The 14016-nt window shown below is 43.0% G+C and overlaps 1 protein-coding gene across 4 annotated transcripts in view; it reads left to right on the top strand.

The window, feature by feature from the left end:
* Window positions 1-12304, top strand: part of LOC123815380 (adipocyte plasma membrane associated protein) — a 35279-nt gene extending 22975 nt beyond the window's left edge. For 3 of the 4 annotated variants that reach the window (XM_045833701.1, XM_045833702.1, XM_045833700.1), the window contains 4 exons: window positions 877-1051; window positions 1648-1782; window positions 2238-2430; window positions 11070-12304. In XM_045833701.1, the coding sequence (XP_045689657.1) occupies window positions 877-1051; window positions 1648-1782; window positions 2238-2430; window positions 11070-11279 (713 nt within the window). In that variant the 3' untranslated portion in view covers window positions 11280-12304. The remainder of the gene's footprint in view (window positions 1-876; window positions 1052-1647; window positions 1783-2237; window positions 2431-11069) is intronic. The other variant, XM_045833699.1, reaches the window with a different exon arrangement.
* The last annotated feature ends 1712 nt before the right edge of the window (window positions 12305-14016 follow it).

Raw genomic sequence — 14016 nt, 5'->3', positions numbered from 1 at the left:
TTCTATGTCTTTCTTTATGTCTTGGCTTTCTGTTTTTCTGCCTTTCTGTCTTTTCTTAACCTTACCCTTTGTCTCTGCCTTCATTTTCTTTCTCCAGCTCCTCCTCTCATTGCTCTCTTCTGACTGGTCAAGATGTCACCTTGACCAGCAGTGTAACATTTGCTGTATGTGCTTTAGCAGGGGAGGGTGCTAGTATGGAGGAGTTTGTTATCATGGGTGGTTCATGGGACCCTGGGTTCAGGCAATACAGACTGACTGCCTGAGTCTGCTGTACCATTGACTGTCTCTGTGACTATGTAAGTTATTTGTCCTCTGTGCTCACTTTCCTCATTTATGGAGAGGGATAATGTAGTTGCCTGCCTTGGGGGATTGTTGTGAGAGTTTAAGTCCTATACATGGAAAGAACTTAGCACTTAATAAATGTTTGTTCTACTCTTTAAAAAACGTACTACCTTTCTTATTTCTTTATTTAAAAGCAAATGAACAGAACATTTTATATTTTTCTCAAATAGTCTTACCTAAGGTAAGGTAAAAAAGTCTTAGGTAAAAGTCTTACCTAAGACTTTTAATAGATTTTTAGTCAGTTAGTCTCAATAAAAAAAAATTCCTAATCCTTAAGAGGAAGGGTTTTGCTTTAATGTATTCCAAAAAAAAAATTCATCAGTTAACAGATGAAAGAAAGAAAAACATTGTTTTTACTATAAGAAGGAATAAGTTCTGACATGGCGTGGAGAAGCTTATTTTAGTTTTTCTTTTTAAGTCAGGCTAATAAATGTTTTGAAATAATTGAGATGCAAGTTCTTAGAATGAAAGCAAGTCTCCTTCTCCCTCCTTTCTTTAATTGTCTTCCTTTCTTTTTCTTCTTTGCTACTTCAGGTGAAGTGACATTGTTGCTGTCCTCTGACACACCCATTGAGGGGCGGAAAATGTCCTTTGTGAACGATCTTACAATAACTCGGGATGGGAGGAAAATTTATTTTACGGATTCCAGCAGCAAGTGGCAAAGACGAGATTATCTGCTTCTGGTTATGGAAGGAACAGATGATGGGCGGTGAGTATGTATTCTATATTTTCTGCTCAGTAAGATCATTAGTCAGGCAAGGTAACTTTAGCAGAGCTATTACTTCTGTAAATCTTGGGAGTATTTCTGAGCATGATATTTCAGCATTTCAGATAGGACCTTAATGGCTTCTGGAAATGGGTGATGTATGCAACAAAACAGAGCAAGATGGTCTTCCTTTCTCTTTGATGAGAAGAAATAAAAATAGCCCAGTGCGTGTGCAGGTGTGGCCTATGCAGTTTGGGAAAGACCTATAAGCAGGCCTAGGTTTTAGGTCATCCCTCTAAAGGAGGACTTCTATGAGGCTGGAGCCATGTGGCCTCCCTGGTGCTAAGCCAGCTCCCAGGTCAATGAGAGACCTGACTGGGGGAGGTCTGGAGGAGGTTGCCTGGGGCTGCTGTGGATGGGGAAGGGCCCTTAGAGACCAACCTTGAACCATATTTGAGCAGGGGACCACCAGGGGCCTTCATTCTAGTATAAGGTTGAGTCCCCTTCCTCAGGTCCCTACCCAGAGCAGAGCAAGACTCCCAACCAGCAGGACAGTCATGTACTCTCCCTGTGTGACTCTTTGCTGTTGGCATCCACAGCCTGCTAGAGTATGATACAGAGACCAAGGAAGTAAAGGTTTTACTGGACCACTTGCGGTTCCCTAATGGAGTGCAGCTTTCTCCTGCAGAGGACTTCATCCTGGTGGCAGAGACAACCATGGCAAGGATAAGAAGGTGTGTGTAGTATTTGTTGGGCTATCACTGATCACCAGAGCTCCTTGTGCCCAGGATGGGCATGGAGGTGTCAATGGACAGAATCTGAGAATCAGCAGGGCACCTTCTCCTTTGTGTAAAAATAAGTGACAAACTTGAGTGCATTTTTCCCTCCCATATCTCAGACTACTTGAGTGTCACAGTCTGCAGACTTTTAATTTAGTTCTGACTGTGCATCCAAGGTTCCTTTCCCTATCAGTGGGTTTTGGCCCACCGGCTTTTCCTGAAACTCTGTCTAGCTGGACCTAGGGTTCATGAGTGCTTCTTTCAGTAGATATACCTTTGTTTATAATGGGCATGTTTATAGTTGTTTCCATAAACTTACTGGAACCAAGACTAACTTGGTACTTGGCTAAAATTTTTTCTTAAATTGGGGGGCTGCTGCTCATACCTACCTGCTTGGGTGAATTTTTCAGATTCTACGTGTCTGGCCTGATGAAGGGCGGGGCCGACCTGTTCGTAGAGAACCTGCCTGGATTTCCAGATAACATCCGGCCCAGCAGTTCCGGAGGGTACTGGGTCTGCATGGCAACCATTCGCCCTACCCCTGGGTTTTCAGTGTTGGATTTCTTATCCGAGAGACCTAGTATTAAAAGAATGATTTTTAAGGTAACTGAAAACTGTAATTTCAAAAACCAAAACTATAATTAGAAGATGCATCCAATTATGATCTCTTTTGATTTATAGCTCTGGAAATTCTAGTTTTGCTTATAATATTTAGTACTTTTAGTGACTAATGCGGACCCCGGCTTGTGGGGTCCGCAACATTGTGGATGAGACATGAGACAAATTCACATGGACTACTGAGTCCTATGGAGGAAAAGGGATGGCATGGCCACTCTCTCAAGAGGATAGCACCTTGACCCTTGCCTTGACAGACTTTTATTGCTTTTCTGGGCACATTACAAGATGGTCCTCATTTACTATGCACAGGTTCGAGTTAGGTGGTTACCTTTTACAGAAAACAAAGGAGAGGATGCTGCTAATTGCTTCAAAGAGAAGGATGTTGCAGACCAAGGGCAAAAGTGGTTGAACCGGTTTCACTCCATACTGGGGAGGTTTAGCACAGACTTTAGGAAGTTATAGTCAGCATTTGCTGCCTCAATTCAGGGTGAGGGAGTTTTAGCAAAAGCAAATCTCAAAGCGGCCTAGGTACAATGCAAACCTGATTCTCCATGGGAGAACCTGTCCGTGGGCGTGGGTCCTGTGCATCAGACCTCGCTTTCCACTGGGAACTGGGCCCACGCCATGCTGAATGGTCTCCTATAGTGACTTCTTTAATACACCTTTTATTTTTCAGCTTGACATGTAAACTTAAACATTTGGACTCTGATTTTTTTCCTTCTGGTTTTCAGGTCTGGGCGTTTTTATCATCACTCTACCATCATGACCTTTTGGGGCCTATATCCTTCTGTCAGCCTTGCTCTTGCTCTGAGATGGCTTTTTTCAGACCTTCTCCCCTGTCCTTCAAACTTTGCAAACTGGCCTTCTCCTTCCTACTAGCAGACAACACTGCTTCTCCTCAAAGGGTTATCAGATGAGTCTTCTTGTGGCCATACATGTAAACCCACTCACCTTTGTACCTCATTCTGCTTTGCTCCCTCCTACCTTCTTGGTCAGTCACTGCCCCCTCTGTAGGATGTTGCACACTAAATTCTTTTCCATTAAAAAAAAGATCATCCACCCTCACCAATAGCCCTTCAACATAGCCTTTAAATGTTCATCATCCTACCCTTTTTTCCAGTGATGTCCATGAAATTCCCCTGTGTAATTTAACATGTTTTACCATGGGGCCAAGTAATTTGCTGATACTAACAGGTGCTTTCTTCAGAAAGCAATCTTATTTTCTGAAAAGCTCCATTGTATAGACTGAATAGTATTTGAAATTGATGTTGAATATTTTAATAGATAATAAAATATTTGTAACTTAAAGTCCTGGAAGGTGCCTGAGCCCATGTGGTGCCAGCACCTGTGTCTAGGCCCTGGAGAGGGGCCTCATACACCTGTTTAGTCAGACTGGCCCATGGCTTTCAGTGTTGTTTGAGTTTAATGGGTCATTGTAGAAAATCATAATCTGTTCAGAAACAACACGTTCCTCCTCTTTGTCTTGTTGGCTTCAGAGCCAGAATCTGTTCCCGTTGGAACCTAGGAGGATGCAGAATGGTAGGGCGGGCAAGACGAGGGGTTTTGAAAAAGACTACATCAACTGTGGGACCATGGGCAGATGTCATGGTCTCTCTGCCTCAATTTCTCCATTATTGAAGTGGGAATTCAATAGGTGATGAAAAAATGTAGTGAGAATATGTACAATGTACACTTTGCTGAGTGTAGTAAGTGTTCAGTTCCTGTACCTGTCAGTTTTTCTACAGCAAGGATGTAATCTCTTAGTGGTGGGTGTTTGTTTCTTTCCCTTTATAGAATGTGCGCTTCTTCCAAGCGGGTATTGATTATGCTATTGCAGTTGTCCCAACTTTTCCCCCTTTTCCCCTTCCACCCAATACTCCCCCACTCCCTCAGGCACTCCTCACTGCATTGTGAATGTCCATGGGTCATTGTATAAGTTCTTTGGCTACTCCATTTTTATACTATACTATACATCCCCATCATTGTTCTGTAACTACCTATTTGTACTTCTTAATTCCCTCACCACTACAACCATTCCCCTACACTCCTCTCCCACCTGGAAACCATCAAAACACTCTCAGTATCCATGAGTCTGTCTCTTGTTTTCTTAGTTTATTTTTTATATCCACCTGTTGATATGTATTTATTGCCATTTTATTGGTCATAGTTTTGATCTTTTTTTAAAATAAGTCCCTTTAACATTTCATATAATAATGGTTTGGTGATGATGAACTCCTTTAGTTTTTTCTTGTCTGGGAAGCTTTTTATCTGCCCTTCAGTTCTAAATGATATCTTTGCTGGGTGGAGCAATCTTGGCTGTAGGTCCCCACTTTTCATGACTTTGAATATTTCTTGCAATCCCTTCTAGCCTGCAAAGTTTGTTTTGAGAATCAGCTGACAGTCTTATGGGAACTCCTCTGTAGGTAACTAATTGCTTTTCTCTTGCTGCTTTTAAGATTATGTCTTTATTTTTAACCTTTGACATTTTAATTATGTCTTGGAGTGGGGCCTTCTTGCATCCACTTGTTTGGGACTCTGCTTCCTGGACTTGCATGTGTATTTCCTTCACCAAATTAGGGAAGTTTTCTTTCATTATTTTTCTCAAATAGATTTCTAGTTTCTTGCTCTTTCTTTCCTCCTTCTAGCACCCCTATGATGCATATGTTGGAACACTTGGAAGTTGTCCCAGCAGCTGTTTACACTATCCTTGTTTTCTTGGATTCTTTGTTCTTCTTGTTCTGGTTGGTTGTTTCTTTCTTCCTTATGTTCCAAATCATTGATTGATCTTAGCTTCATTAGTGAATCCTTCATTTCTGATGGGATCTTTTTTATGGTGTCGAGGTCCTCAGTAAGTTCCTTGAGCATCCTTATAACCAGTGTTTTCAACTCTGCATCTGATAGATTGTTTATTTCCCTTTTGTTTAGTTCTTTTTCTGGAGTTTTGATCTGTTCTTTTGTTTGGGCCATGTTTCTTTGTCTCCTAATTTTGGTGGCCTCCCTGTGTTTGTTTCTATGTATTAGGTAGAGCTGTTATGACTTCCTGTCTTTGCAGCATGGTCTGAAGTAGTAGGTGTCCTGTAGGGTTCAATGGTACAGCATCCCCTGTCACCCAAGCTGGGTCCTTGAGGTGTGCCTTTCGTATGGGCTGATTACACTCTTCTCTTGTAGTTGAGCCTTGATTGCTGTTGGCGGGTCAATGGGAGGGATTTAGACAAGTCAGTCAGCTGCAAGGACTGGCTGTAACCACTGACCACCAACTTCCACCCTTGTGCAGGATCAGCTGTGCAGGTTCAGGGTGGTAGTGCTCCGTTGTGGTCTGTAGTTATCCTTTGGATGTGCAGGCTCTGGGGTTTCCCAGGTGGTGCAGCCCAAGCTGGCTCCCCCGTGTCTTTTGCCCGGGCCCACTCTGTCTGGGCTACAAAGCAATCTGAGATTGCTGCTACTTATGCTGGGCTTGGAGATTTCCAGTTGAAGCTAAGCTGTGAATCTAGGCTGGCTGCTACTAGTGCGAGCCTAGGGCCACTTACTTAGCAAGAGGTATGGGGGTCTGGGGGCTCACTGAGGTCAGCTGTTGCTTGTTTGAGATGATTTAGGAAGTTGTGAAGCATGAATCAAGACCAGCCATTCATATGGAAAAGTCTGTGTTTGTTAACAGCTTGGAGTCTCAGGATCTCTAGAGCAGGGCAAACAGTTATAGCCAGATTGATGGAGTCTCAGATGTAGCACCCGCCTGCTGGCTTTGTGGCTCTGTGGAGGGAGGGTTCAGAAAAGGGACAATGGCCTCTTCCTGCCTTGCTGTCTGGGAGAAAGCTGTCTGCAAACTTTCCCTTGATGCCAGGCACTTCAGTTCTTCCCTGTATGCCACTGGTACCTTTCAAGCTGCTACCCTGGTTCTGGAGCTCAGAGGGAGTGAGTCTTTGTAAGTTCATGTGTGGGTTCTTAATTTAAAAGGAACTACTTGGGACTCCAGAACTTTTCCCCAATGACTCAGTCCCCGCTGATTTTTGCAGCCAGACATTATGGGGACTTACCTTCCTGGCACTGGAACTCTGGTGTGGGTTTCCTGGTTTGGGGCTAGGACTTCTTGCTCCTGAGATATCCCTCCCAATTTTTTATCCAACATATGTGGATTTGGGACCAGCCTGTTGTGTGTCTGTGCCCCTCTTACCAGTCTGAATGGATGTGGTTTCTCTAATTCCATAGTTGTCAGGCTTCCATTCAACCTGATTTCTGATGGTTCTGAGTGATGATTGTTATATAATTTAGTTTTAATTTTGATGTGGTTGTACGAGGAGGCTAGCCATGTTCATCTGTGCTGCTGTCTTGACTGGAGGTCCCAGAGCAGATATTATTTTCTGGTTAGTTCACTCCTTTGTTCTCATTACTGAGAACAGTATGTGGCACACAGTAGGCACTCAGAAGTTATTATTGAAGACATGAGTGATTAGAGAGCTGAGGCCATAAATATGAGACAGAACTAGAGTGGCAGGATGTGTTCCTGGTGAAATGTGATCAAAATCATCAAGGATTTTTTTTGTTTTTAAGTTTTGAGACAATATCAGACTTAGAAAATTAACAAGAAGGGTACAAAAAAACTTTTTCACTAACTGTTTGCCAGTAAGTTGTTGGTCTGATGCCCCATTCTCCTCAGATATTTCCAGGATCACAGGCTTTGTAGGAGGTTAGATTTTATTAAAAATGTAATCAGAGTCATTGAGGGTGGGGTTTTTTTTAAGTTTTGAGACAATATCTGACTTAGAAAAGTAGCAAGAAGGCTACAAAGAATTTTTTCACCAACTATTTACAAGTAAGTTGTTGACCTGATGCCCCATCATCCTCAGATACGTTAGTTTATTTCCTACAACAAGGACATTCTCCCATATGACCACCTGTCCAAACAGGAAACTTACATGGATACCAGTGACTAACACATCCAATTCAGGTTGTTCCAGTTGCTCCAATGATGCCCTTCAATTATTCAGTCCAGGATCAGGCGTGGCATATAGTCTACACATCTCTTTATTCTCCTTCAGTCTGGAACAGTTCTTCAGTTTTAACCTGTTGGTAGACACAGGTCAGTTATGTTTCATGATGCCTCTCCATTTAAGTTGTCAGGTGTTTATCATGCTTAGATTCAGGCTATGCATCTCTGGCAGGGAGACCACAGAAGTGAAGTTGGGTTTTCAGTATGTTTTGTCAGGAGGGAAGTGCTGTAACCTTGTCCCATGCTTGTAGTGGCAACGTTTATCACCTGATTCAATGGCAAATGCCAGGCTTCTCCTGTGAAGTCATTCTTTTTCCATTTGTAATTAATGAGTATTTTGTGGGTAGGTACTTTATAACTGGGTAAATATCAGCACGATCTCATGGTTGCTTATTATACTCAATGGGTTGTATAATCTATTACTATCATTTAATTTTTTTATTTTTTAAAGATTTTATTTATTTATTTTTAGAGAGGGGAAGGGAAGGAGAAAGAGAGGAAGAGAAACATCAGTGTGTGGTTGCCTCTTGTGTGCCCCATACTGGGGTCCTCGCCCACAACCCAGGCATATGCCCTGACTAGGAATCGAACCCACAGCCCTTTGGTTTGCAGTCTGGTGCTCAGTCCACTAAACAACACCAGCTAGGGCTTATTATTTATTTTGATTGCTCAGTTGTCCAGCTTTATCCAGTGAGAGCCCCATCAGTGTGGCTTCTTGACCTTGGACATGTACGTACCATTCTTGGAATCATCCATTTGCCCAAGGATTCCTGGTTCTTTCTAGAAGAAATCTGGGCTAAGGGTACACATTGATTTTTTTGGGTATCACTGCTCCCAGGACCCCTCAGTGGACAACAGAGAATGTATGCATGTGTGTGTATATATATAGATGTGTGTGTATATATATATATATATATATATATATATATATATATAGAAAGAGAGAGAGAGAGAGAGAGAGAGATATGGTGTGTATAAACACATTTACCAGCATTTTCATCTGTTTATTTAAATTGAAAACCATAAGTAATGTTGGTATCTTTATTTCTAGTCTAGTACCACAGGACTTATTCTAGTTTTCTTCCTTTCTATATTTGTGCTTCCTTTCTCTAATAGCAAGAAACCTGGATCTCATTATCCTTCATACCTACTTGATCAATTCCCCAAATATCACCAATCTGTAGCCATTGTCACATGGCCCCTGCTAGGGCTCTAGCACCAACCTTCCTCCTCTCAACTATGAGAGGGGGCCAGGCTTTCTTCTGAAGGACTCTGATATCTGCATGACTGTCTCCCAGATAAACACCCTCTTCATCCTGCCTGTGCTGTGACAGCCTGTGCCAGGCCACCCCACTGTGGGGAAACTGTCTCAGCTTGCTTGAGCTCTGTCACTGTACTCTGTGTTACTGCCCTCTCCCTTCCTTTGGCATGGCCTCTCCCTCACCCTGTTCACACTGACTCCCTGGTCTGCACACATCTTCCCTGCTGGGACACACAAGCTGCTGCTTGACTGAATTGTTTGAGAGAGGAGTAATGTACTACAAATAATGTCTTAAAAAGATAACTGTAGGTGCTATGTGGAGAACAGCCTGTAGTAAGGCTGCACTGGGTTTGGGAGCCTGTGTGGAGGTGGTTGGAATAGCCAGGACAGGGAGTGGGGAAAGTTTAGGGAAAAAGTGGTACATGCACAGCAGATGGCAAGACACCTTGATGCTGGGCTTGTGGGGTTTGAGAGAGGGGTTAAATGTGAGGGCTGACTTTCTGGTGTCAGCAGCTGGTGTCAGGAGCCCCATCTCCTGAGCTGAGGAGTCTATTGAGTTTGAAGAGCTGTTAGAAAGTACAGATGGAGATTGGTCCTGGGTAGTGAGGAATTTAGCACTGGGCATCAGAAAATAGAGGTAGAAGTTTGAGAACTTTCTAGAAAAGTGACTAGTTAAGCTAATGGGAAGGTATAGGATCTCTTTAGGGATAAGATGGAGAGAGTGGAGAGGGGAGGAGTAATGGCTGATGGGAGGTGGTATTTCATGGGTCCTGGGAAGTTTTACGGAATATTTTGAGCTGTAATGCACCTTTGATTGATTGCTATAGAACCTTCTAGAACACAGTCTCCTTGTATGTCTGAACATTTCCAGTGACTAGGAGACATTGTTCATTGGACATATGTGATTGTATAGCTGTTTTTCCTTATCTTAGAAAGTAGTCCTGGCTGGTGTAGCTCAGTGGATTGAGCATGGGCCTGCAAACCAAAGGGTCACTGGTTTGATTCCCAGTCAGGGCACATGCCTGGGTTGTGGGCCAGGTCCCCAGTAGGGGGCACATGAGAGGCAACCACACATTGATGTTTCTTTCCCTCTCTTTCTCCTTCCCCTCTCTCTGAAAATAAATAAGTAAAATCTTTAAAAGAGAAATAAAAAGTAAAAAAAGAAGGTAGACATCTGCCTATTAATTTTCATTTGCTCATCTTATGTAGTGGTGTCCTTTGTCATTTCCTACGGGTATCCTTCTATTCTGCCAGATATTACATGTTACCATCTGTTTTTCTTTGCCTAAGACCTTCAATAGCCCTGTGGGCCTCTTGGCCCAGCTGAGCTAGGGGCTAGGTTTCTAGAAGGTTCCTGCTCAGCATAGAAATGTTTGATCTCAACACTGGCTGCAAGGAGAGCCTAGAACCATTGTTATGTTTCATAGGGCAGGGACATGTTCATTTGACCTGCTGAGGTTCTTTTACATGAACCATCATTTGCATGATGCACAGCCAAAATATCTTAAATACAATCAGAGGGCTTGGCATTTATTCTGGTGAGGCTGTGCTGGTTTTAACCTGGCGTTCTGGGATTGATGTCACTCTAGACCTTGGCCTCATGTTGTGTCTTCCTCGGATGTGATTTGTGCTTCTCTGTGTTCAGCCAGGTCATCCAGAGAGGTACCTACATGGCAAGCTTGGTGGGTATCACATAAGAACTATCAGACAGCCACTGTCATTGTTTGTGCTTGGTTAGCCTTGCCTCATATATGCAAGTGACAGGAGGTACCTTTGCCTGATCTACACAGGGGGCGGGGCTTAACACCTGTTGTAGGACAGGCCCTGTGCTAGGAATAGGGAGCTGGTTTATTCCTAGCTCTGCCCTATGTGGCTTCCCTTTCACTAGAGGAGCTGAGCCCTTTCCAAATAGTTAAGGGCTGTGGGGTCTTTTAAAAATTAAATTCAGCTGAATAAATTTTAAAGAGCTTACTGGCTTTATTCAATGATTTAAGAATCAGACAGGATCCAGTCTCAGAGACAGAAAGGCGCTCCAAGGAGCTGTACGAAATGAAGGACTTTGACAGACAGAAGGAAGCAGGAACAAATATGTCATACTAAGTAAAAATCAGGTTGGTAATTGCAAGAGTACTTCCTTTTAGAGGACAGCAGGGGTCTACCAGATTACCTAACTAGTGCTGGTGGGGGGATTCTGATTGACTGGCTTAAAATTTCATTTGTGGGAGATCCTAAACTATAAGTTTAGTCTTGGTTTGGAGATGTGGAGCTTACTATCAGCTACTTCATTGCGGGCCTGTTGTCTTGTTTTTAAAAGGTTGGATCTACTTACAGCCTCTTAGTCAGAAGATAAACTCTTTTCACACTGTGCTTCCCTTCCAGCTCTTTAGTCAGGAGATGGTGATGAAGTTTCTGCCATGGTATAGCCTCGTCCTAGAACTCAGCGACAGTGGGGCCTTTTGGAGAAGCCTACACGATCCTGACGGACAAGCGGCCATCTACGTCAGCGAAGTGCATGAACATGACGGGCACCTATACCTGGGCTCCTTCAAGGCCCCATTCCTTGGCAGACTCAGCCTTCAGTCTGTCTAGCTGCCCTGATTGCAGCCCTGGTCATGGCTGTGCCAGGAGTCACCACACTGGGCACCACACCTGGTTCAGGATACCATGGCCACAGCCCTTTTCACCTGTAGTACTGCTCCTTGGAAGTGTGGTGTGACCCTGCAGATGTATGGGCCCCTGTAGGACAGCCCTCACCTGGGTTTGACTTCTCATGCAGAGAGAAGCATAACATTTGCCATTGGAAGATAAGTTCATGTAAAGCTATTTTCTCTAAAAATCCTAAGTATAGTAAATTTTCTGGGACTTAGGGGATATCATGTACTTTCAGCAGGCCTTAGGCTTTGGTGGATAGAGCAGTAGATGAGTTGTCTCTGGATCTTGTTTTAGCTACTGGCTCTGTCCTGCCAACCTCAATGTCTTTATTATAAAACAGGGTAATGCTTGTCTTACAGGGGGGAGTACAGGAAGGGCAAGGATTGCTCAGTGCAAAAGTGCATGGAGGCCAATGGGTGGAGCTATGCCAACACTGATGTTAGCTCTGCATTCTCCAGAGTTGTGTGGGACATGGGCCCTTGTTCCCTGGGGTTTCCCTTCCATTGTTCCCACCCTCTGGCCTACTCTGTCTCATAACAGGGTTTTTGTTAAAACTCCTGAGTCCCATCAATCATATAAAGGTAAGGAAGGACCTGAGTAAGTACATAGGAAAAACATGTTGATTTCAACAGCTGTAACAGGACTTGCTGGGTTTTTCTCTGAACAACCTACCACCCAAATTGAATGACCCAGCAGCTGGGTGAATTGAGGGGAGTCCTGTTTACACACCTTGTTCCTCACCTCTAGACCCACAGATGTGAATAGTCCATGTGTTAATGTCATATTGACTTGACTGTCACAAGCCTGAAAGTTGCTGTATGTCTACACTCTAGCCGTAATTTTGTTAGGGAGACCCATGAAATGATGATAATTAAACTTTTATGTGGATTAGTCTTTTTTGATGGTATTGCCAAGGAGTTTCTTCTCTACTTCAAATATAATTATTTTAACAGTGACAGAAATTTGATTCCGTCCATTGTTGATATGGGTATTGTTTTGGCTAGGACCTTGTTTTAGGGACAGGCAGTTCATCTGATTTGCTCAGGACCTATCATGAGGTAGCAGCCAGCCTCAGGCCATTTCCTCCATGCTGCCTCCCAGCATAAATTCATTCTTGAACAAGTTGATATTGTACTTCTCTCTTATTTTCTAACCTACAAAATAGGTCTATTATCTATTCCTATTCTGTCCTAAAGAACAGGTTGTGCCTCTAGGATAGTTATATTTTTTTAAGATTCATTTTTAAAGATTTTATTTATTTATTTTTAGATAGAGGGGAAGGGAGGGAGAAAGGGAAAGAAACGTGAGAGATGTGAGAGAAAAACCTCACAGAAACATGGATGTGAGAGAAAAACCTCATTCAGTTATATCTTGTATGTGCCTGGACCGGGAGCCAATCCACAACCTAGGCATGTGCCCTTGACTGGGAATCGAACCAGCAGCCTTTTGCTTTATAGAATGATGCCCAATCCATTGACCCATACCAGTCAGGGCCCACTGGGATAGTTTATAAGGAATTTGACAAAGATAATATTTTACTTTATTTTTTTAACTTTATTGTTCAAGTACAGCTATCTACATTTTCCCCCCACTATTCTCCACCCCCCACAGCCATCCCAGCCACCCTCCCCTGACCCCACACCCCCTTGGTTTTGTCCATGTGTCCTTTTATATATTTTTTTAGGTTTTAAAATTATATTTATTTAAACCTGTTAATCAAATAGAGCACTAAAATATAAATAGTAGTGAGTGTTTCTGTCCATGCACAAAAGCCCATTGGGCATTACAGTCTTTTATTTTTTAAATTATTTTATTGTAGTACAGTTGTCTACATTTACTTCCTTCCTACCACTACCATTCCTCCCCACCCCAGCCATCCCCACCTCCCTCCCTTGCTTTCACCCCACCTTGGTTTTGTCCATGTGTCCTTTATAGTTGTTACTGAAAACCCTTCTCCCTTTTTCCCCCATTACCCTCTCCCACCTACCCTCTGGTTACTGTCACTTTGTTCTTCATTTCAATGTCTTTGGTTATATTTTGTTTGCTTGTTTGTTTTCTTGATTAGGTTCCACTTAAGGATGAGATCATATGGTATTTGTCTTTTATTTCACTGAGCATAATGCTCTCCAGTTCTACCCATTCTGTCACAAAGGGTAGGAGCTCCTTCCTTATCACTGCTGTATAGTATTCCATTGTGTAAATGTACCATAGTTTTTTGATCCATTCATTTACTGATGGGCACTTAGGTTGTTTCCAGCACTTGGCTGTTGTAAATCCTGCTGCTGTGAACATTGGAGTGCATAGGTTCTTTTGGATTGGTGGTTCAGGGTTCTTAGGGTGTAATCCCAGCAGTGGAATTGCCAGTTCAAAAGGCAGTTTGATTTTTAGTTTTGTGAGGAAATTCCATACTGTTTTCCACAGTGGCTGCACCAGTCTGCACTCCCACTAAGAGTGCACTAGGGTTCTCTTTTCTCCACATCCTCTCCAGCACTTGTTTGTTGATTTGTTTATGATGGCCGTTCTCACCTGTGTCAAGTGGTATCACAGTGTGGTTTTAATTTGCATCTCTCTGATGGCTAATGATGCTGAGTATCTTTTCATGTCTCTGGGCCCTCTGTATCTCCTCCTTGGAGAAGTATCTCTTTAAGTCCTTTGCCCATTTTTTAATTGGGTT

This window comes from Phyllostomus hastatus, unplaced genomic scaffold (assembly GCF_019186645.2).
Source record: "Phyllostomus hastatus isolate PE091 unplaced genomic scaffold, TTU_PhHast_1.1 phas_contig_17, whole genome shotgun sequence".
In the NCBI taxonomy this organism is placed as follows: Eukaryota; Metazoa; Chordata; class Mammalia; order Chiroptera; family Phyllostomidae; genus Phyllostomus; species Phyllostomus hastatus.
Note: the sequence above shows the minus strand (reverse complement) of the source record. Positions and strands in the feature narration are given on the sequence as shown.